Raw genomic sequence first — 21,700 nt, 5'->3', positions numbered from 1 at the left:
CTAATGTTAGTCGTCGTGTGACCGTTCTTTTTGTTTAAAACCTAAATGCGAGAGACCGGTAAATTTTAAAACTTCTATTTCTAGATTTAATTGTTTACTTAAAATAAATTTTATTGTTTAAATCGAATTTTATGTACTTTGAATGTTTTCAACAGTTTCTGGTTCAGTCTCGTCATCCTCTTCATCAGCATAATTTGTATGCGGTTCGTTATTGCGTATTAAACGACCTACATATGGGTATTTCTCCTTATATTGCTCGTCCCATTCGAGCAAAGTATTCATTTGTGCCAAGGATAGATCACTCAAATCGTCGAAATCATCTTGACCATGTGTTTCGATAGAGAAATTAATCAAGTTTCTTGATATATCGCGCCCTGCATAGTTTGCATACATTCCATCTAGTCCATAGGAATTTCTGGCCTCGGATACATCATAAACATGAAAATTAATCGCCAACAAAATCCGACCATCCCGACCAGTCCCATCAAATTCCAACAGTTCGCTAACGGTAAAATCTCTTCGGAACGGCAGATATGACATATCCTCAAAACCATTGGTTCGCGGAGGCATCTGTCGTTCTCTCTGAGGAAATCTGTTTCGACGATGACGCGTTATTCTCACAAGCCGAAAGAATACAAAAGCAGATACAATCAGAAGTGGTATATTAATGGGCGCTTGTTTAATTGCATTATACAAACTGTTGTACCAACTAGAATTTCCCTCAATCTGATTTAATTTGCTAGCCATTGTACAGCTGCAGATTTATACAAAATTTTTTGTTGACATTAACGAAAAACAGGCTTTACGGAAAGAATTGTTCTCTTATATAAAGCTTCAAATCTATAAATGTAAGTGACATTTAAAAATGTTTATTCTCGGCCTACTTACTACTCTTTTAAATGTTTTCGCACTTGTTGCTTGGTTTATGTTCTTTTTAGGAGGCTGTAAAATTGTCCATTCCAAAACGATTATTTTCTTCCGTTATCGTTGTGTTATCGAATCTAAGGTTGAGATTTTTTTGTTTTCGCGGCACGCCACACTAAGTTAGAAACGCCGCCGCGCAGTACATTCAACTTTTCGCATTATTTTCAAAGTCAAAACAAACAAATTAAATGTAATGTAAACCATTTCAATACTCCAATAGTATTGTTTTAATTATTTTAATTGCATTTTAAAATGGTACGTATTTATGTAAAGTGATTTTTAACAAATTCGAATCTGCGGTCCGTTTGCAATATGTGGAATAGATACCAAAAATAAAAATATACAATGATTGATCTTTATTTATAAATTACCAATAAAAATTATGTTTTAATTTGTTTTGCAATTGTTTTCAGTTAATTTTAAAACCATGGACTTGCAAGAATTTCTTACATTGGAGCGGCAACAATTGCAAAAAGACCGGGAACGTTTGTTTCCCTCACACACGGAAAAATGCCCAGCCGCTATATTAATGCAAACCAAGGACTACAAGCCAGTGCAATGTCATCGTAATCATCATCACAATCATCATCACTGTAAGGACGAACAGTCCAATGAACTTTCCATCGAGTCGCCGCTGTCTTCCTTAGCAACCGATAACCAAAACGTAAACGAAGAACTTCATTTGGATTTAAGTCAACTGCAAGAGCAGGAAACGGATGAAGAGGAGGAGGACAAGAGGTTACCGAATGTGTTACCCAAATCTGCCAAAGAATTCGTAAATCAACGTGAACTGCTCGTTGGCAGCGCTCGACCGTACAAATCTCCAAATGCGTCTCTGGAGGAACGCAATTTGGAAAGCGGGCGACCGCTAAGCGAGAATCGTTTGCCAATTAGGCGGCGAACCACGGTGAGTAAACTTTTGGATGACTTCCCGCCTACCTCATCCCCGTCAAAAAAACCAAAAAGTTTTCTATTTGTTGCGCTTCATTTGGCAATGCGCCAATTTCGGGCGCCCAACACAATTGCCATAAATGTGCGAAATTCATTTCTATACGCCTCGTTGACGTTGGCGACAATTTTTATTCGCTCTCCAGAAAACCCAAAAACGAAAAATATTTGCAAAATCTTTTCGATTCAGTTTCCTCAAGACTCCCATTGTTAAAGTTGACTTGTGGCACACAAGTTTCGTGAGTTTTTGTTAAACTAAACAGCTTAATTAATAATTCAATAACTGTTACTGAAACCTAAAACTGTTACATCTTATCTGTTTGTTTAATGCAGTTGTTTAGTTCACAAATGTCAAATGATTGACGTAGAACGAACTTTCGTAATAATAAATTTTACCTTTTTCAATCGTCTGATGACTTTCTCGCCAACCTTCATATCAAGAATAGGAATAAAGAAAACCTATTAAGGTCAACTACAAAAACAAAACATGTTAACTATGAATAAAACTTTAAACTTATAGTAAAGTTAATTTAGAGTGACATTTTATTAAAAAAAAACTATTGTAAACTCAATAACATATATTCTAAATCATATTCCAAAAATCTACAATGCAAGGCGGTTCTTGTTTTGAAATCGCTTTTAAACTTAAATTTTTTTCATTTCCAAATTGTTATGGACATACATATATGTATGTACATATGTATAAATTCTCAAAATTAACAAAGAGACCTAAGATTATTAAAACAAAATAAGCAGACAAATTTATTTAGACAGGAATGCTTAAGCGTATATTAATTTAGTTTCGAAATCGATAACAAAACAGTTTGTATAAATTATTTGAAGTTTCATTGAAATCTGTATAAAAACTTCAAATACAACGATATGTATGCAGTTATTAAATTTTATTCTAAAATGTTGGAAAAAGTATGTAAATCTGAAACCACATAATTCTATTCTACAAATGACACCAAAAAAAAAAACAATTAGGAAATTTTCCGAAATTTGCTAGGACAAATAAAATAAACTTTTAAGGAGTATTTTACCACTTTTTACAATTCTTAGAAACATTTTTAAGTTAATTATCGGTTAAGAAGAAAATTGTCTGGGTTTTGTTGATTTCAAGTTTTTCCAAATTATTCATTGTGTTTCTTGTTTTGAAAATACAAGTTTTACAAAAATTTTGATAGTAAACATGGCAAATGATGAAAATAAATGTTTGGAATATGAAGACCAAAGTTGGAACCTTCGATAGAAATGTTAATGAACTTGAACAATATAAAAAACCAAAAGTATGTATGTACACACATTTAAATATTTGTTCTTATGAAAAAGAGAGCTTTATCTCTGCTAAAATAATATGTTTTTTCAAATGAATTTCAAAAAGAACAGACATTAACAGATTTTTAAGATAATTTAAAGTTGACATGAGATTTATAAGCAGCCAAAACTTTAATAAGATTTTGTTGAAAATATTCTTGTTTATTTTTAATCAAGAGGTATCAAATTCGAGAGACAATTTTAATTGCTTTGAAGTGTGTGTTATCTAAGGCAGGGTATCTTTAAGTCGTTGCAGTTGTTACTTCAGTTAAACCAATTTAAATTTTAAAACTAAATTTTTCATTTGGTTGCTTGCGTTTTTTCTGTTGGTCGTGTAAAACCAATTCAAAAGTTCTTGTGGGTGGGTGTTGCACCCTACTTGACAGAGTGTGGGCCATATGCGTTGTACGCTGAAGCCACGAGCCGCCTTAACTGTCATCAGCCAGTCATTTTAATTATTAAATATTTTGTTGTATGGCACTACATTTCTATTTCTAGTGTATATATATGTTTTGCTTGTTTTTTTTTTTTTTGTTTTGGCCTCGTTACTAGTTTCCTCTATCAATGCTGCATGAGACCACCGGGCCCTATTGTTGCTGTTGTAAGCTCATTCCGTGCTCTAGTTGCTCCCGGTTCGTTCGTTTAATGAATTTGCTGGCACCAAACCAACCAAAAACCAGCTCGCTCAGTTGTAATTTGAAGCTCGTTTGTTGCGTTTGCATTGTTTGTTTTTGTGTTTGAGTTTGAACTTGAAATTGTTTTTTTTCCGTTCTTGATTTTTGTTATTTTGAATATATTTTTTTGCAAAGCCAGCATAGGTGAGCGGTTGTGGAGTGAGGAGGCCTTTTGATAGCCGGCTAATTAAAACCTACGTACGGAAGCAACATGAATAAAAGAACAAAACAAAAATGGTAATCCAATCTAATTGCCCCATCATTCCGGTTGCCCCTAACCATTCATGGCAATGTACCCCGTTCAAATTATCATGACGCAAGCACAATGTGGAAAATGGAAATGGAAAATTGAAAGTGTTTCAAAAGAAAAGCATTTACTTTGTGCAAAATATCGGTTGATGTGAAAGTGCTAGCTAAAAAAAGGTTGCACGGCATGGGAACTTTATTGCAGAGTTTTGTTTGTATATGCATGTTTACCCTTTTAAATGATTACATGAATGTATAGGTACATAGATATATTTTTCTTGATTTAATGTTTTTAACTGGACTTTGTAAAGGACAATTGTATATCAAAATTAATGTGTTAGTGTCTCGGTTGAATAATTAAAAATGAAATTAATTCTAATATTAAATGAATTAAGTTTTTCAAAACTATTCTATAAAATCTTAACTTTATTTGGTTACATTTCTTCTTGCTTGTTAGTAATTTTGTATGGATTTAAGATTCGATATTAATCATCTCTATTCCCTCGTCCTCATCTATCATCTTGTGGGGCAGAGTATAAATGAGCTTATTCCAGAAATTGGTATCATTTCTTATCAGATAGGTATTCAGTTTCAAGTAGCTTTTTAGTTCGCCATCCAGTTCATCAAAGTTCTCCACGCCCGGATAAATAATGACAATTAGTCGCTTGTATTGATCCTTGGAGGTGGCATGAACGGCCAAACGAAATTCCAGGCGACCCCAGACCGACTTCAGGAAATTCTTTGTCATTAAAATGACAATGCACTTGGAATTCTCCACAGAGTGACAAATACAGTCAGGAATCGGTTCACCAGCCAACCAATCTCTTTCATAGAAGCAGAGACGAAGTCGGTTGCGTCCATGTTCCAATCTTTTCACGTACTCACTTACCAAATGAGAATCCTTGTGGCAGTAGGCCAAAAAGCAGTCGTATTTCGTCTCTGTGCCCTTCTCCAGACGAGTGGTCAGTTTCAGGAACAATCTTTTCTCGTATAGCCACATCACAATGGACTTCCAGAAGCATTGCAGGAAACTTAATAGACAGCTCAGCATTATGAACGATGTGAAGTAGATGACATATCGAGGAATTTGTTCAGGGCACAGATCTATCTCCTCCAAGGAAACAAACAATCTGGAATCGTGGCATTCTGTCTTACACAGGTCCTTGATATTCTCTGCCAGGTCCTTGGTGAATCGAAAGAAACTTATTTCTTTGCAATGACAAATCCATTTATTGCCCGATATGAAGATAGTCAAACTGGACATATTCGATTTTTGTGTCAGAAAATCTCTTACACTTTCATTCAGTATCGTAAGAGAATTGTTTCGCATATCGAGAAATTGAATATTTTTTGGAAGAACCTCTATTGTTGTAAGGTTATTGTACCTCAGATGAAGTTCTTTCAGTTGATTAAAGCCTTTGATTTTGGTGGAGTTGTCCAAGGATTGTAGGTTGTTATTTTCGAACAGAAGGGTCGCATTCTCAGTTATGGGTAGTTCAGCGGGTAACTCGGGCAATCCCAGATTGTTGCAGTTTATAATGAATCTCCGACTTTCGTCTTCTTTACAACAGGTGCACAGTTCTGGGCAGTATTCCTGTCCACTGCATCGCCTTAAAGCAGCTCGGTATTCTGTAAAATTTACTTTTTTCAGATGGGCAAGAAATTCGGTGAACTTACAACTGCATTGCCAGGGGTTTTCCGACAATTGAACTTTGCTTAGTTTTGATATAAACTGTGTCCCATCATCATCAAGTCCTGTAAAGTTGTTTTGCCGAATATCCAGGACTCGGAGATTGGATGGGAGTTGGTCTAGATGAATGTGGGTGATTCTGTTGTTCTTCAAGTGCAATTCTCTCAGAGTGGAGTTTCTTAGGGAGGAGGTTGAAAGAGTTTCGATGAGGTTATTATCCAGTAGAAGTGATGGTTGTCCGAGTATTTTATTCGGCAAAGTGGGAAATGTTTCCAAAGCTTTACTTGCGCAATTGATTATAAATTGATTGTTAGATCCCTGGATACAGCAGATGCAGGACTCAGGGCAAGGTCCTTGAAGATGGTGGAAATGAACAGTATTATCAAATTCTGTTTTTATCAATTGAAAAGTCTCAAAAATAGACTTTTCCGTATTCAGTTTTTTCGTTTTTCTCAGTAGATTAAGGTAAGTCAAAAGATTTGTATTGTTGCAATTACACTTCCATTTAATTCCAGATTGAAGCATAGTTAATTTATACTTTTGCTCCAATAAATAGCCGGCCACATTTTCATCCAAACTCTTTATATTATTATTTCTTATATCCAGCAATTTAAGATTCTTTGGCAATTGTTTAATCTGTATGTTAGTTAGATTATTGTTAGCTAGATAAAGTCCCTTTAGATTATCATAGCCCTCTAACGAAGTGTTAGGTAATTCTGTTAGAGCATTGTTTTCAAAAATTAGATAAGCTTCTCCCATAAGTGGAATTGGTAATTCTGAAATATTTTGTAGTCCTTGCCGAGTGCAATTTATTAAGAATTTAATTGTTAAGGTATACCAGAGGTTGGTCAACACACAAAAGCATGAGCTTGGACAACGTAAGCCATTTATACCGAGATTAAAGTTACATAAATCGTCATAGTCCGAACAAATAAAAGCTGTTGTATTTGTTTTGTTCATCTCTTGTGAATAATAGGATTTATCTTCAAGATTTACATAGATAATTTTAAGATTTCTATAATTTGCAACATATTCTAGATCAGTTCTGTTAACCGTGTACAATTCTAGGGCTTCCAAATTTTGCTGAAGTGAAGGGGATCTGAAACGAATTGAATAATTAATTTGTGTGTTCTTATTAAACCAGAAGGCCGGGGCTAACTTTGGCCGCGCCGAAGTCTGTATACCCTTGCATTTTGTTTCTCTGTCCTTCACTAAAACCATCAAAGTGGAAAACCGTTTTGTATAAAAATCTACAATTTTAGGCTGAAGCAATGCAGCGCATGATGCTATAGTAATAGTTATCCGATATTGATAAAATTTGGCACAGTCATTAATATATATCAAACTGTCAGATATTAACTTTTTGCGTTAAGACTAAAGATGTTATTGCCAAACGTCACTGTTTTCGACCGATCGTTTCTTAGTAAACTATATAATATAGTCATGCGATCTTAGAAAATAACGAAGTTACTGAGAAAAGACTATGTTGCCGTTTGTGTGGGAGCTAAATTATATAGTGGTTCAATCTGAATATATTGAAGCTCATTTGCAAAATTTTATCACTGTAACTCTTAAGCTGTGGGAGAAGTTTGCTTCGATCCAGACGGACGGACTAGACTATTTTCAAGTGTATAAAAAGTATTTATAGGTCAAAATACCAACCTTAGAAACTCATTGCTGTCCAGAATGCAATTCTCAAATGATAGCCATTTTAGTTGTGTCAAATTTGCAAAAATTCTTGAATTTAGATTTTTTAAAGTTGCGTCCTCAAAGACAATTGTCTCCAACTGCGTGTTAAATTGAAAAGTGTCATTGCGAAGAAAAAGTGTTTCCTTACAGAATATGGATAATTCCCGCAAATTGCTTTTTCTCTCAGATAAGTAATTATTTAAAATGGTTGACATATTGAGTTGTTGATTTTCATTCTGATTGGGGCAATAAAACTTTGTTATCTCCGGACCGCTTGGAGCCAAAACATTTGTCTCGTAAAAAAAACCTCCATCATTTATATAAAATGTTGCCTCACCAACAAAAAATAAATTAAGAGCTTTCATATATTTAAAAGCTTGAAAATCTATATCTTCTGTAACAGATTCCGTAAATTTAATTTCGAGGTATTCTGCCTTTTTATTACTGGAAAATTTATTAAGTTTTTTGAGTAAAGTTAGGTTTACAAGATTGGATTTCCATGTTATTGATACTATTTCATCAAGCTCACGATGATTCACTAGTTCGATTTCATATTTGTCAGTGATAACAGTATCTACAGTTTGCGTACATTTTTTATCGTTTTCATTGGCACTGCCCACTTTACATTCATTAGCACAATAATCTTCACAGTAATCATCTCTGATTAAATCTATTTCTTCTAGGTCTTCAACATTAATTTCACATAAACCGATTGCCAATAATAGCAGAAATATTTGAAGTATTCTCAGCCACATTTTAAGCTTTACTCATACGAAAGTTGAAAACTATACTGAAACAAAATCAAAAAGTTCGACACAGTCTTGCAGAATCCAAGAGCTGTACCAGCAGAGCTATACCCTATGGAATAGGTTATATTATATATTTTTTTTTGGGCTTACCCCTTACAAATAAATATAAATATACTTAAGGGAGGTCTCATTAATTTTGTGAATTCAAGTAAAAGTTGGCTAACATAATGAGTGGACGTTCTTTTATAAGTCAAAGCAAAACTCAAATGGTTGTATATAGTGCTCCAATACTGAATACAGTGTATATCGAAAATATATATAAGTATGCATGAAATTTGAAGTAATCCATAAAACATATTAAGACGAGTCTTGCTGATCAGTATATACTCTTTATTCTTCGGTATATTATTATTATTATTAAAGTGTAGGATATAGTTGTAAACTATCAACCTAACTATATTTTACAAGCACTGGCAACTAAGGCCTTCGGCTTAGACGAAAACTACATGCACACACTAGCCTGGGTTTCGAACCCGGATCCTCGTTGTTCAGTTGACTAAATGACTGAGCCACTTAGACAACTCATCTTCCGAGGACTGCTCTTCGGTATAACATGCACAATTTTAATCAATACCTGAATGCAAATGTATTTAATTATAAAATCGGGTTCAATGTTCTTTGAAATCGCATTGATATAGATTTTCTAAAATTCCAATTGAGTTCAATATTGGGTTTCTATCTTGAATATCCTGGGTATTCTTTATATCGACGAGTTTTTAGTATATAAACCTTCTACGTGGTTGAAATTAGTTTCCGGCAGCTTTCTACTTGCTGAATGTGTCCCATAAATTTATTTTTGATAGTTCAAGTCATGCAATCTCATACTTGTTTTGTCATAGTTGCCACGCCTCCTCATTGAGAATACAAACGGCAGGCGTTGGGATTGTTGAGCGTTTTGTTTGGTTAATTGTCAATGATAGTCATTTGCTTAGCCACATAATAGACAAGTCGAATGCCTGAAGGTTACGACCCGAAAGTGAACAAGGTTACATATTTACACGAAAAATATTTCCAACTTCAGTGTCCTTTAGGGGGCCTGGATGAACATGAACATAGTTAGTTAGTTAGTTGGTTATTCAGTTCGTTAGTCAATGTCAGACATTATCCTTTACACATTTGATTTATGTTGATTTTTAGGGTGGCATTCAAAATAATCATTTGAAAAGCGTGACAGTGAAAGCATTTTGTATGCTTTTTGATATTTCATTGACTGCCCTTGAACTTAGTTAATTGTGGCGTGTGTGTAAATAGTTCAACAGATGCGACGCCAAAACAGGATGCGTCGCGTCATGGCCTGGTTAAGCATTTATACGCATATATTCCGCCAAAAGGAGAAAGCGGAGAGAAGTGTATGAGTTACCACTTCGTTAACCTAATTTGAATACGGCACGCAAAAACCGGAGAAGCTGTCAATCCCATTGAATGGGCAAGAAATGGGAGAGGTTTTGGGTTTTGGGTAACCCAGACATGTCACCTGTTTCACTGGCTGCCATTCACTGGCGTCACCTCTCGGCCCCATGCCACTTGAAGTTACTTGAAAGTTTCTTCTCTCTACTTTTGCCATCAACATTTGAGCTTATTTACCTTGATAATTTCCTTGACCTGAATTATATTTGTAGCATATGCAAATTATTTTGTTATAGTATTATTTCTTTTCTCCTCCATTTGCCCTGCTGTTTATATTCTTGAAGAAATTGCCTTTAATTATGCCATAAGTATGATGAAAATGTTAAAATGAACTTTAATTAACACTGAGGTAGAGACAGCAGGACAAAGTTGCCAGTTGAGACAAGAGTGAGAAATGCAAGCTAATTTAACTGAAGTGCCCAACAAGAAACATCTAGACCTAGACGAGAAAAGGCTCGTCAACGAATAACCAGAGACAGTCGCTCAATGGGGTTGTTGTCGACATGTTTTCAATAAAAACAGTTCTTTTTAAACTAATATGAGTAGATTTTTACAAATTTCAAAATTGGAAATTTTTGTTAGATCATTTACTGACTTTTGAGTTTTTGTAGGAGGTGTTTTGGACCCCAATTAGCCTTGGACATGTCCCTGTTAGATGAGTGAAACAGCTGGATTTTGTTGATAAACTGGCAACAACAACAAATACTAAGGTGAAATGTCTGAACCGACTGTTTCTCTGCTCAGTCAATGATGACGCAGTCGTCCGACGAGGCAACAATGAATATCGTCTCGTGCTTTAACTTATTATTATTTCTGAGCTGAGACTTGGGATATACTCTTTGATACTTAATACCAACAAAATAATAGAACTTGTTTTATTTTTGATTATTGTTATATTATATTATAGGTTGAGTTAAGATTTTAAAACTAAACCAGTATATTCAAGCCTAGAACTGGGTGAGAATTACAACCGAAAAAAGCGAAAAAACTAAGGGCACAACAACAAATTTGTCGTCTTTAAAATTAGTATGTTTTCGATATAAAGTTATTCTTAGTGGATCAAGATTAGCCGCATTGCTTTCTTTAACTTTTAATTAAATTTCTTTATTCCTGTTAAATTTATAATTGGTATAAAATTAGCCTTTTGTTAATTTCGGAAAGAACAGTTTACAAATAGAAAACAAATAAGTTTTTTTTTATGCTAAAACTAGTTGAGAACTACAACTAAATGAAGAAAAAAAAGGTAGACGAACCATAAAAATTATAAAAAATTAGTTCATTTTGTTGTTAACTAAATCGGTTTTTTAAGCGTCATTTAAATTATTTAATTTAGTAAAGCTACAAAGATGTGCCAAAGAAGGAATTACTTTCAAATGAACTGGGGTATTTAGTTAGTCGGCTTTTGTATGAAAAATAAATTGTATACTTCTTTATATACTTATATATAATTTTTGTATGCCATCGTTGCACGCGATTTGCGACGTCGACGGCATAAAAATTATGTGCAGAAATGGCAGAAGCAGTAGGCAATGTGGAGCCTTAGCTCCAGGTTTGCTGCTGCTTTATTTGAAGAGCTCGCTGACCCCAAAACACCCAAAAAATAGAAAAAAGCGGCGTTCGAGTAATTTGCTACCTTCCGCTGCGCGCTTGCCACAATCCAACATGTATACAAGCTTCTTGCTGGTGGTTAGTAGTGTCGCCAACTAGTAAAAAAAAAAAAAAACAGACGACGACTAAAACAAAAGCGCGACAAAAACCTATAAAATGAATATACATTTATATATATGGTATATATCGTTACACGCCCACACATTCATTTCTACTCTTTCTTTCGTTCTATTTCTATTCCTGTGTGTGGCTTCCTCTTTCGCGTGCAGGATGATATGGAGCAATGGGTTACGGACACATTTTATTCGTATTTTCCCGGCTTTAACAATGAAAATCAGAAACGGCAAAATTATTTGCGTGAGCGACAGCGCGAGAACCAGCAGAACTTTCTCAAGCACCAGGTGAGATTATGATGTGTGAATTCTTGTTATGGTAATAAGGTGGCAAATTTATGATTGTTTTCATGATTAATAATAAATATTCTCGTACTGTTGGTATTTTCTGTCTAGATGCTCCATCCACCGGCCACAAAATATCATCGAGAACATCAACAACAGCGTTTAGGACAAGCTAACAAGCAGCAGGGATCACAGCAAGCTTCAACAGCTACCGCTGCGGCGGATGCTGCTGCCACTGAGCCACGTTCCAGCCAATCGACAACTACCAGCACTTCAAATCAAAGCACAACGGATAAGACTGATCTAGAGTTAATTGTAAATAATAATCCAAATTATGTGCCGCCTAAAAATATACGACCAGGCACTACAAGGCACAAACTGATTCAGGATCTGGGGCATGTAGAGCTATCCAATATAGTAACTGGCAATGGCATTATGGAGCGTAATATGCGAAGTGCTGAGTTGGAAACGGCTCGTAAAAAGGATTATCAACGTGATCTAATGCAACAGATTGAGGAGAAGCGTCGCTCAATTGAAATGCTTAGAGAGAAAGAGCGTCGCCAGGAGGAAGCACTCACTAGGTTTGGCATAATGATAATATCCATTGGTGTTACCATTGCTTAAATTCATATTTTATGCCTTTTCAGACGACTCGAAGCTCAACTGAAGAGCATGCAACTCGAAGAGCAGCTGGAAAAGGAACGTGTACGCATCGAAAAGGTGAATAATGTTATAGACGATTATAGATGTTATAGATTAAAAGAAATTCGTAGTCAAAATTAATCAAACAAAGTAGAAGGGAATTTGGAAGGGTTAGGGCTTAGGGCTTCCTAGATTATAGCCCATTTAAATGAAATGTCTATATGACTATATAGATTTGTAGATATAAGGTATACATTTATATATTTCACAGACTAACTCATTTAAATGCATGTTTCGAATATTTGTGACTTTGCCAATTTGTCTGAATCCAAGAATGTATGTATTGTATGCCGTATACTCATACAAGGAAAATTAATAATTTGTAATATTTTAAATAACGACTCATAACGACTGTTTTAAATATTTTCAAGAATCATGAAAACTCCTTATAGATACAAACGCAGATGCAACAGACTTATAAGTTATCGCTCTCGCGAGTATGATATCGACATAAAAAGTAGACAAAAACCAAGCTTGAACCTGACTCCAAAGTGTGTTAAAATTTTAACGCAATCGGTTCACTAGTTTCTGAATGCACAGATATGAATCCATATATAGATAACTTATTAAGGCATTTCATTATGAGATTTTACTTGTCACAAACATTTTCTTTGCATTACTTAAATAAAAATTTAATTTGGCAATGTTTTAAATTTTCTGTATAGTATTCTCTATTAATATATTATTAAAGAACGTTCTTTGAACATAAATTTATCATTTCTAATTTAGCATACTATACTCAAACATTGCCAAATTAATTGCATAGCTTTGAGACCATTAAAGAAAAGAAGAAAATAATTTAATAATACGATTTAAAAAAAAAGTTTTTGGTCTTGCTAAATCTTTTTAAAAATACCAAAGATTTTTGCCAAGAAAAATCAATTTGATTGTTTTTGCTGTCCATATCAACATTTAGATCCCTGATTACTTTTTTTGGATAAAAATCAATTTAATTTAAACGCATATCTACAATCTTTAAGTATCACGTGTAATCTATAACTATGATTTTGCATATTGTATTTTTTTTTTTTTAGACCTGAAGCAATTAAATTCATATAGTGATAATATATTTGATGTTTATTTATGATTAGTTTGTTTGTGCGTAAAAAAGTTCTCATATATTTAACCTGGTTCCAATATAAATATTCATATATTATATGGCTTAATGCTAATAGCCTTTAATTGATTAGAACATTAGAGTTATTCTCATTTCAAGAGCAATTAAATGAAATGAATGTAATTGGTAAATTGTAATCTGATATTGTTTTTTTGCAAGCGTTTCTAATAATAGTTATACACAAAATTTCATTTGGTTCATTTGCGTAATTGAATTTATTAACATTTCTATTTTCTTTGGTAATTCCTGGTTAGGCTCGCATCGAGTCCGAACGCAATCGTTTAATGCGTGAACAACTGTTGTCCAAGCTGGAACAGGATGCTCAATTTCTAAAGGCCAACAACAGTAACAGCAACAGCAACAGCAAAAAGCAGGAGAGTAGCAATAATCTGGCCGACACGTCTTCCAGAAGTAAGGACGAATCCAATACCAATAAGGTGTATAAATACTTTAGCAATTCAGCTCATCACGAATATCGACGTGGCCAACCCTTGCCGCCGGCTGTGGAATTGGATTTTGAGCTGCCACCGCAAATGTCGAAAATAGAACGCGAGTGCTTCCATTTGTGTGACAAAATTTGTCCCATGTGCGATGAGCCGTTAAAGAGCTATGAAAGCTGTTGTCTGCGATGCCAACGTAAATTGGCCTTGACACTGAAGAAAAAGCAAGACAATCAGTCCAATGTTGAATCCAAGGAGAGAAAACCGACAGATGACGACGATGATGATGATGATGATGATGAGAATGATTATGTGAATAACGAAGTGGACGATGCCAATCACAAGTGTCGAAGCAGCAGTTATGCTCTGGTTTGTGTGAAATGCGAACGATTGTATGCCATGTGCACTGAATGTCTGGCTAAAAGTGATGTCTGTCGAGCCTGTCAGCGTGAACGAAATGTCTGCATGAATTGTCGTCGCAATTTGTGCTCATTTTGCCTTGAGGAAATTGCCTGTGGCCGTGATACCGAACGTTCGCATATCAATGAGAAAGATACAGAAGCCGCTGCAACCAATACGGATGATAATGCTTTTCGGGTCCTGGAACTTAATTACTCTGTGCCAGCAGCTAAGGATACTACATCTTCAACTCTTCCAGATCAGTCGAATCCTACAATTTCACCTCCATATTCAATCAACATAGCACGAAATTCTATATTTCATGCAGATTATAAGCCAACTCCCGTAAAACCTTCTTTCGTTGAACATCACCAGCAGCAGCAGCAGCAGCAACAGCAGCAACAACTTTCGACAGTTTCTGGTAGTGTGAATACAAGCCTTGAAGTGGACAGCGCTGATGAACACGCCATGGAACGTATACGCCGTCAGACGGATCAGCGTTTATCGCGTTACCTGAAAAATTATGGTGATTTGGCCTCAAATCAACGAAGTAAGAGTGAGTCACGCCATCGTGGCACACAAACAACTCCCCAGACAATAGGAAGACGAGATGTGGTTCTAAGAGAAGCTGTGGCCCCACATAACCTATCCATGCCCCTCTTGCGTGAAATGCCCAAAATGACACGCAAGGAAACTGGCATGACCCTGACAAGCAATAATCAGCGAAAAATCGATCATCTAAAGAAGCGATGGGAGGTAGGCAAATTATAAAGTTCTTCTCATTGAGTTGAGATCTTTTCTAATTAATTTCTATATTCTCTAACAGGTTCCCGCTGTTCAAAAGTTCACCGTATCCTCAACATCACCGAAAATTCTCACCCAAGTGGGCGCCATACGTAAACAGCTGCAGGCAGCACGATTCTATGACGATGCCGAACCGGATGACCATGATTATTAACGAAGGCCATTAAACTAACAGCCATTTTTCCATAATATTTAAGAAAAAAGGTTATTGTTTAGTTTCTTTTCTTTTTGTAACGATTTCGTTTCTCATCTCACTTTGCTAAAAATAATATTTCCTTTTCTCTATACATATACATAAATATCAATATATAAATAATTCCAAGTGCTTCGGCTGTTTGAATGCAGCAGTTAAAATACTTTTTAAATCATGAAGTTTGTTAATGTTTGTTTTTACACAAATATATTAAATTAACTTTATTTTTATTGAAATTGTTGTAGAAATGTGAAATCTGAAACTATGAAGATATGAATTTGTAAAATTAAAATAAATTTAATACTGGAATTAATATTTATAATACATATATAATATTCATGTTCTATTCGATTCTTTCTTACCTTTTTGTTATTAGTTGGAGTATTGCTAAAAGCCAAGCCAGGAAGATGTAATCAGATCGATTATCTAAAAATATAAAATGTATTTTGCTTTGTTGTAGCCCCAAAGTCCCAATTGAAATTGAAAATACTAATTTTGTTTTTATCTTGTCATATATTTTCTGGATTTTCTTTTATTTATATTCGTCCAAGTTGAAATCGGTGGTCAAATCGTTTATTGGCAACAAGCATTTACCAGCGGAGGGGCTGCTGAGCATAGACGGGAGCGTACTGGGAGTAGGCACCGGCGGATCCGTAGCTAGCTGGAGCTGGAGCGCTGCAGGGAACTGGAGCCAAATTGGGCTGGCAGCTGAACAGATAGTTCTTGGGGCATGGTGGAGCCGGAATCGAGACTGGTGCCGAGTAAGCTGGAGCAGCAGGAGCAGCATAGCTTGGAGCAGCTGGGGCAGCAGCATAGGATGGAGCAGCTGGTGCACCGTAGGCAGAGCCAACCATCTTGTCCTTCTCGTCAGCAGCAACGGCGGTGGCCAACAGGCAAACGGTAGCAATGACAGCGATGAATTTCATGTTGATTGTTGGTTGGTTGGTTGGTTGGTTGCTCTCTTGAAACTTGGAAGCGAACTGATGTGTCTATTGGCCCACTCAGTGGGCTTTATATAGCGGTCGGCAAAAAACGCTATGCCAAGCACTGGCCAAGTTTTCATCTGCCTCCAGTCAGCAATTTTTATTTCTTGGTCAGAAAGTGACGAGCTAAAATATTTCCGTTGCACTTTTTTTGTTTTTTGTGGGCCACTGAACTTGTTGACTTAACAAAATATATTACTAGAAATATATATAATTTTGAGAAATTAATTTAGTTAAAATAACGGAAAGCTAGTTTCAGCGAAAATTATGAAATTTATATATTATAAAATTTGTAAAAGTTCTTTATTGCAAAATATATAGCCTTTCTGTCAATCGTTGGCTTCTACAATTTAGTGGCTATGTTAGTAGATATATAGATTGTTAATTGTTAGGGAGTTTATTTAACTTTTTTTAGCCAATGAGATCTAGAAAAGAAATGCTAAAATCCAATGTGAATTCCCCTAAGACCCATTCGGTTCACATCACATAATGTGGGACGCAACTTTACCTTCTTAACTTAAGCCAATCACAATATTATTATTAAATATCAATAGTAAAATAGCAAAGGAATTGAAACTCACATAGAGTCATTAACTTCACCAGTAAACTAAAATATATACATTTAAGCATAAGACACCACATAAGCCATTTAAGCGAATTAAGTAGAAATAACCTTTTGCACACGAGCAAAAATTTGCAAGCTGTATATGAAATTAAAAAGTATACATTTCATTAAAACGAATATCCATAAGTATCCTTATATTCTTTTATCCTTAAAAGAACGTTAAAGTCAGAAGAAAATATATTTAATTGTATTTTTTTAGCTATAAGTAAACTCAAATATATGTAAAAATCAACTGATGAGAGTTCTTTCATTTTGCCATTTAATTTTACCCAAAAATTAAAAAATAAACAATTTTTTTAAATAGTCCAAAATTTATATAAGAATATCGTCGTTGCAGGATGTGATCATTTACTTAAAATGATTCAAATTGAAAAAAGAATAAGGATAATGTAAAAGATTAAATACAATGCTTTGTTTATAATATTACAGTGAGATAAGTATATTTACATACGTAAACCTTTAACTTTTTAAAAATTCTTTAAACTTTGTGAAACTTAAGCTTTGAAAATGGCTCATCTAGGTCATACCCACTTAACTTTAAACAAGCTTGAAAACATTATTTTGTATAATGATAGATTAAATGATTAAAGGTTCTTTAATCTGATTTGCTACCATTAACTTATTTAAATTAAAATAACAAGTTCATTCGAAATAAAAACTATACAACTAATAGACAAATATTCAAGATCACATATTCTTTCATTCAAAAATTTATTTCACTTTAACTTGTTATTATCTGTACAATCGTGAGTTTAACATTATGTTTTAGGAGTTCTGGCTATATTGCTTCTTCTGCTCAGGTATTATAAATAGTCAAGAAATATGGGTTGTCTACTTATACGGTCTTAATATTAAACTTACAAAATGTCTAGTAAATCTGTATAAGTAAATGAATGAGTGTAGTAACTTTATTGTTAACAAAAAAGTTTTCTCAATACTTGAAGCAATCGACAAATTTAGGCAACATTTGCTTTACATAGCACCATATCAATATTTTCTTTTCGTCTCTATCTTTAAACAATTGACAATGAAATCTGTATTGAAAATATATCCATGGAAATTATTGCAACAGCAGTTAAGGTATTATTCCCATCAGCAGGAAAACTATGGGGAAATGGGTTTAAAGTTAAAAAGGGCGCAAGAAACAATCGAAAGAGCCATGACGCTTTATCAACCAAATGAGATGATGTTGTGTTTCAATGGAGGCAAAGATTGCACAGTGCTTTTGGATTTATTGGCCAAAGAAACTAAGTTGTCGGGTCATTTGCAGGCAGTGTATGTCAAGTCTCATGATCCTTTTGATGAGATTGAACAGTTCATCAGGAGTAGTGCAAAGCATTATCAATTGAAACTATTACGCTACGAGGGACTTCTTAAGTTGGCCATTGAACAAGTTGTAAGCGATCATCCTCAGGTGCGTGCCATGCTCTTGGGTTGCCGTTCATCCGATCCATATTGTTCAAAGTTAACTGCATTCATGCCCTGTGACAACAATTGGCCCAGTAATTTGACGAGAGTATTTCCCATTCTCGATTGGAATTATTCAGATATTTGGAACTATATACGTCTGAATAAGGTGCCATATTGCTGCCTTTACGATCAGGGCTATACATCGTTGGGTGGGGAGCGTGGCAGCACTCGTGTGAATCCCAATCTCTTGGTTTACGATGAAGTCAAAAACAAAATGGTTTTTAAAGCTGCATCTGAGTTGAAGGATTCTCGCCTGGAAAGGGCTAATCGAGATGATCTCGAACAAAGTCATTGTAAGGATTCAAAACAAAACTGATTAACTACTAAAATTGAATTATCCATTTTTCTATATTTAACGCCAAGTATAACAGTTAAATGAAAGCTTTTTGTTTGTGTTCTGTCGAGCTTCACAAGTAAAAGGTGAAAGCTTTATTTAAATATTTTGGGGTGGTTCTTAGTTTTGTTTTGTAGTTTCGCATTGTTTTGATATTCGCATGAGTTGAATATACATAAACAATAATTCAAAAGATATCCAAAGATAAGAGATATGTGCATGATAAGAGTAGGAACAAATTTAAGAAGAAATTGAGGTTTTCTTGGTAACCTTTAAGAGGGGCACAATTAGGATTTCCAGAAAATTATATGATCCCGGTATCGCAGCTTTCCACTTTTCGAATTTTTATGCAACAATTTTAAGAAATTAAAACTATTGACTTTAACCCAAATCTAACATTGACTTATTTTATTTTTATCCGAATTTTTACATCAAGAACTAGTCGCATAGAGCGCCATATAACCGATTGTTTTGCTCCGAATAAAAAATTTCACACATTTTAAATTAGCTACAAAATAGGAATAACAACAAAAAGTCTTAAAAATAGCAGAAAAATAAACACAAGTTTGGCTGAAAACTTCAGTTTTTTATATTAGTTTTAAAAGGTATATTAAAGTCTCCAAAATGATTGTTATATGTTGGTAGAAGAAAGCTTTTTCGCTTTCCCATAAACTTTGTATATATATTCTTGTCGAGTCGTTTAACCATTTGGAAATTTAATACATCATTTGAAGAGACAATAAAAAGAAATACGTACATCAAAATTTTCCAGTGGCCCAAAAATTGGATTTTGTTTAAAAATTTTGAATTTCTCGTAGTTTAGATCTTTTCTTAGTTCTACAAGACATACAACTATTTGTAAGGGTTCATCGCCAATTTTGCCAATTTTGAAACATTTAGCAAATTGTGTCCGCTTTGACTGCCGACACAAAAGTTTTCTATGAAAACAATCGAAAAAAATCTTTAAAATGATTTGGTTAATAGTGTTGTGAGTCGTTCTGCACAGAGTTTTTGATAAACGCTTATCATTATTGAAAACTCTCCAAAGTATTAAGATTTTTTCTTATTTCTATTTATGACACATATGTAATTACATATTAGAAATTTAAATTATTACGTTTTATATTTGTTGGTTTATTCAAGTCCCTTAATAAAATAGACAAAATTGTTAACCATTTTAGTATCAGTTTCAGTGGAATTAAAGATATTTGAAGGTGTTATTTTTACTTTCTCCTCCTGTAGCTGCTCCTGTGGACCAGCTTCGCTGTCACTTAGCAATAACAATGGTTGATTGCTTTCTTTGCTTTGTCTTTGTCGTGGCCGAGATTCATTTTCATTTCCAGATTCAATTTCAATTGTATTTGTATTTTTATTTGCATTGGCTTGCTCTTGTTCTTTTGCCTCATGGGCCAATAGATTTTGATAGACCTTTAGAAGATTTCTTTCCTCAGATTGTTCCAACCAATTGAGTAAATCGGTAATGGTCTTGTCATGCTTGTGAGCCAATTGTTCATTGTAGGGTGGTAATTTTCTAGTTGCAAACTGTGCACGATAGCCACCTCCTGACTTATTGCCAGCAACTTTGGGTGTTAAACTAACCCTATACCAATGCTGATCCTTGGGATCCTGACCAAGTAAAGCATATTCAAAATTTGCTGGCTCAGGCTGTAAGGCGGGAGATGGGGTAGTAGTAGTCGTTGAAATCAATTCTGCTGCTAGATTTGTACTGACATTTGGTCGATGTCTGTAAGACAGCGGGATATAGATACAGATAGAGTGAGAGATATTGACAAAAGCCACTTACCCCAAATGCTTGAAACGTGGTAGCATTTCCACTGGCACAGCATCGTTGAGATCTATTAAGAAATAAATGAAAATCCACAGAAAATGTAACTTGCTCCACATTTTCACAATTTTTTGCTAACTGAAGCAAAATTTTTGAGCTCACCTGGTTTTATGCTGTTTTTCTTTTTGCTTTTTTTTCTACTTTGGTTTCATATTCACTTTGCAAATCGTCATGGAAATGAAGCTATAGCCAGACAACAGGTCTACGAAGATTTCGATTCCGTCAACGGAACTTCTCAGATAACTCAAATACTATCGGTTAGAGGGTCACGTTTGGTCGATTTGTGGCTTGGTTTTGCAATTTGATTTCGTCGCTTATAGATTTCGGTTCATATGTCGGTGTCAGATTAGAATTATGTTAAAAAAAAATAAAACAATAATACGTAATTGAAAACATTTTCATATATTTCTAATGTTCAGCACTCAGTGCCGGATCTAAATGGGTCTTTATTTTGGTGTGGGAATTGGTTTTTGTTATCGAAAATTTAACAACTTAAGTGGTTAAAATTTGATTGTTTATAGGTCAAATTTTGTCGTCTTTCATTTGTGTTCTTTATAAGTCATTTGGATAAAAAGTTTGCTCAGAATTCTCTTGATAATGTCAATCTTGTTAATGGATGGTGTAATCAAAATTATAATGGCATTCCTTCAGATTAGCTTCGTCTTTGAGAGGAAATTTTTCACCCAAGAGTCAAGCAAACAAATAAGAAGGTATCAAGGGGCAATGTTTATTTCTTTCAATGGCAGATAAAAACATAAATATTCAAATTGTGTTATAAATAAATATTTTATCCATAAGTCAAAATTTGGCCAATGCCTAATTCTCGATAAAAATATATTTTAAATTAATGGTCTACGACTCTAAAAACAAAGATAAGTTATTGATATGTGTTTGATATTTTGGAGTTAAAGGAGAAATGTAAATAATTTAATATAATTTTTCAATGATTAAATAAACAAAATAAACAAATGATGATTAAAAATGAGAAATGCTGAATATAAATGAGAGTTTCATATTTTTAAACTTTAAACAAATATGAGTTAAAGTCTAATTCAAAAAGGACAACTACTTAAACAT

General features: G+C 34.4%; 4 protein-coding genes across 6 annotated transcripts; 2 read left to right on the top strand and 2 right to left on the bottom strand.

Annotated features, from left to right (window-relative positions):
• Positions 1-1,035: 1,035 nt before the first annotated feature.
• On the top strand, positions 1,036-15,543 carry LOC6641954. Of its 3 annotated transcripts, XM_023175630.2 has the most exons (7): positions 1,036-1,179; positions 1,338-1,831; positions 11,582-11,713; positions 11,822-12,291; positions 12,358-12,430; positions 13,784-15,124; positions 15,195-15,543. In XM_023175630.2, the coding sequence occupies exons 2-7, from the start codon at positions 1,352-1,354 to the stop codon at positions 15,324-15,326; spliced, it is 2,628 nt and encodes an 875-aa protein (XP_023031398.1). In that variant the 5' UTR covers positions 1,036-1,179; positions 1,338-1,351; the 3' UTR covers positions 15,327-15,543. The 3 variants fall into 3 exon arrangements, with proteins under 3 accessions (XP_023031398.1, XP_046866554.1, XP_023031399.1); XM_047010598.1 differs by lacking the exons at positions 1,036-1,179; positions 1,338-1,831 and adding an exon at positions 3,081-3,161; XM_023175631.2 differs by lacking the exons at positions 1,036-1,179; positions 1,338-1,831 and adding an exon at positions 4,080-4,100.
• A 315-nt stretch (positions 15,544-15,858) lies between these two features.
• LOC6641953 (vitelline membrane protein Vm34Ca) lies at positions 15,859-16,362 on the bottom strand. The gene has a single exon (XM_002065077.3). The coding sequence runs from the start codon at positions 16,289-16,291 to the stop codon at positions 15,956-15,958; it is 336 nt and encodes a 111-aa protein (XP_002065113.1). The 5' UTR covers positions 16,292-16,362; the 3' UTR covers positions 15,859-15,955.
• A 1,530-nt stretch (positions 16,363-17,892) lies between these two features.
• Positions 17,893-18,797, top strand: LOC6641952 (FAD synthase). Its single transcript, XM_002065076.3, has one exon. It carries the CDS (start codon positions 18,001-18,003, stop codon positions 18,757-18,759), a length of 759 nt encoding a protein of 252 aa, XP_002065112.2. The 5' UTR covers positions 17,893-18,000; the 3' UTR covers positions 18,760-18,797.
• Positions 18,798-19,881: 1,084 nt separating this feature from the next.
• LOC26529345 lies at positions 19,882-20,687 on the bottom strand. Its single transcript, XM_015178448.3, has 2 exons — positions 20,582-20,687; positions 19,882-20,521 (listed from the first exon to the last, which is right to left on the bottom strand). The coding sequence occupies exons 1-2, from the start codon at positions 20,680-20,682 to the stop codon at positions 19,912-19,914; spliced, it is 711 nt and encodes a 236-aa protein (XP_015033934.3). The 5' UTR covers positions 20,683-20,687; the 3' UTR covers positions 19,882-19,911.
• Positions 20,688-21,700: the final 1,013 nt, after the last annotated feature.

This window comes from Drosophila willistoni, assembly GCF_018902025.1.
Source record: "Drosophila willistoni isolate 14030-0811.24 chromosome 2R unlocalized genomic scaffold, UCI_dwil_1.1 Seg167, whole genome shotgun sequence".
NCBI lineage: Eukaryota > Metazoa > Arthropoda > Insecta > Diptera > Drosophilidae > Drosophila > Drosophila willistoni.
Note: the sequence above shows the minus strand (reverse complement) of the source record. Positions and strands in the feature narration are given on the sequence as shown.

What these genes read in the sequence shown, in the direction of transcription:
- LOC6641954 (XM_023175630.2), top strand. Translation starts at nt 1,352, where the DNA reads ATGGACTTGCAAGAATTTCTTACATTGGAGCGGCAACAATTGCAAAAA. An exon ending in CAATTAGGCGGCGAACCACG is followed by an intron (nt 1,832 to 11,581) that starts GTGAGTAAACTT and finishes TTTCGCGTGCAG; the next exon opens with GATGATATGGAGCAATGGGT. An exon ending in AGAACTTTCTCAAGCACCAG is followed by an intron (nt 11,714 to 11,821) that starts GTGAGATTATGA and finishes TTTTCTGTCTAG; the next exon opens with ATGCTCCATCCACCGGCCAC.
- LOC6641953 (XM_002065077.3), bottom strand. Translation starts at nt 16,291, where the DNA reads ATGAAATTCATCGCTGTCATTGCTACCGTTTGCCTGTTGGCCACCGCC.
- LOC6641952 (XM_002065076.3), top strand. Translation starts at nt 18,001, where the DNA reads ATGAAATCTGTATTGAAAATATATCCATGGAAATTATTGCAACAGCAG.
- LOC26529345 (XM_015178448.3), bottom strand. Translation starts at nt 20,682, where the DNA reads ATGTGGAGCAAGTTACATTTTCTGTGGATTTTCATTTATTTCTTAATA. An exon ending in CCACGTTTCAAGCATTTGGG is followed by an intron (nt 20,522 to 20,581) that starts GTAAGTGGCTTT and finishes GCTGTCTTACAG; the next exon opens with ACATCGACCAAATGTCAGTA.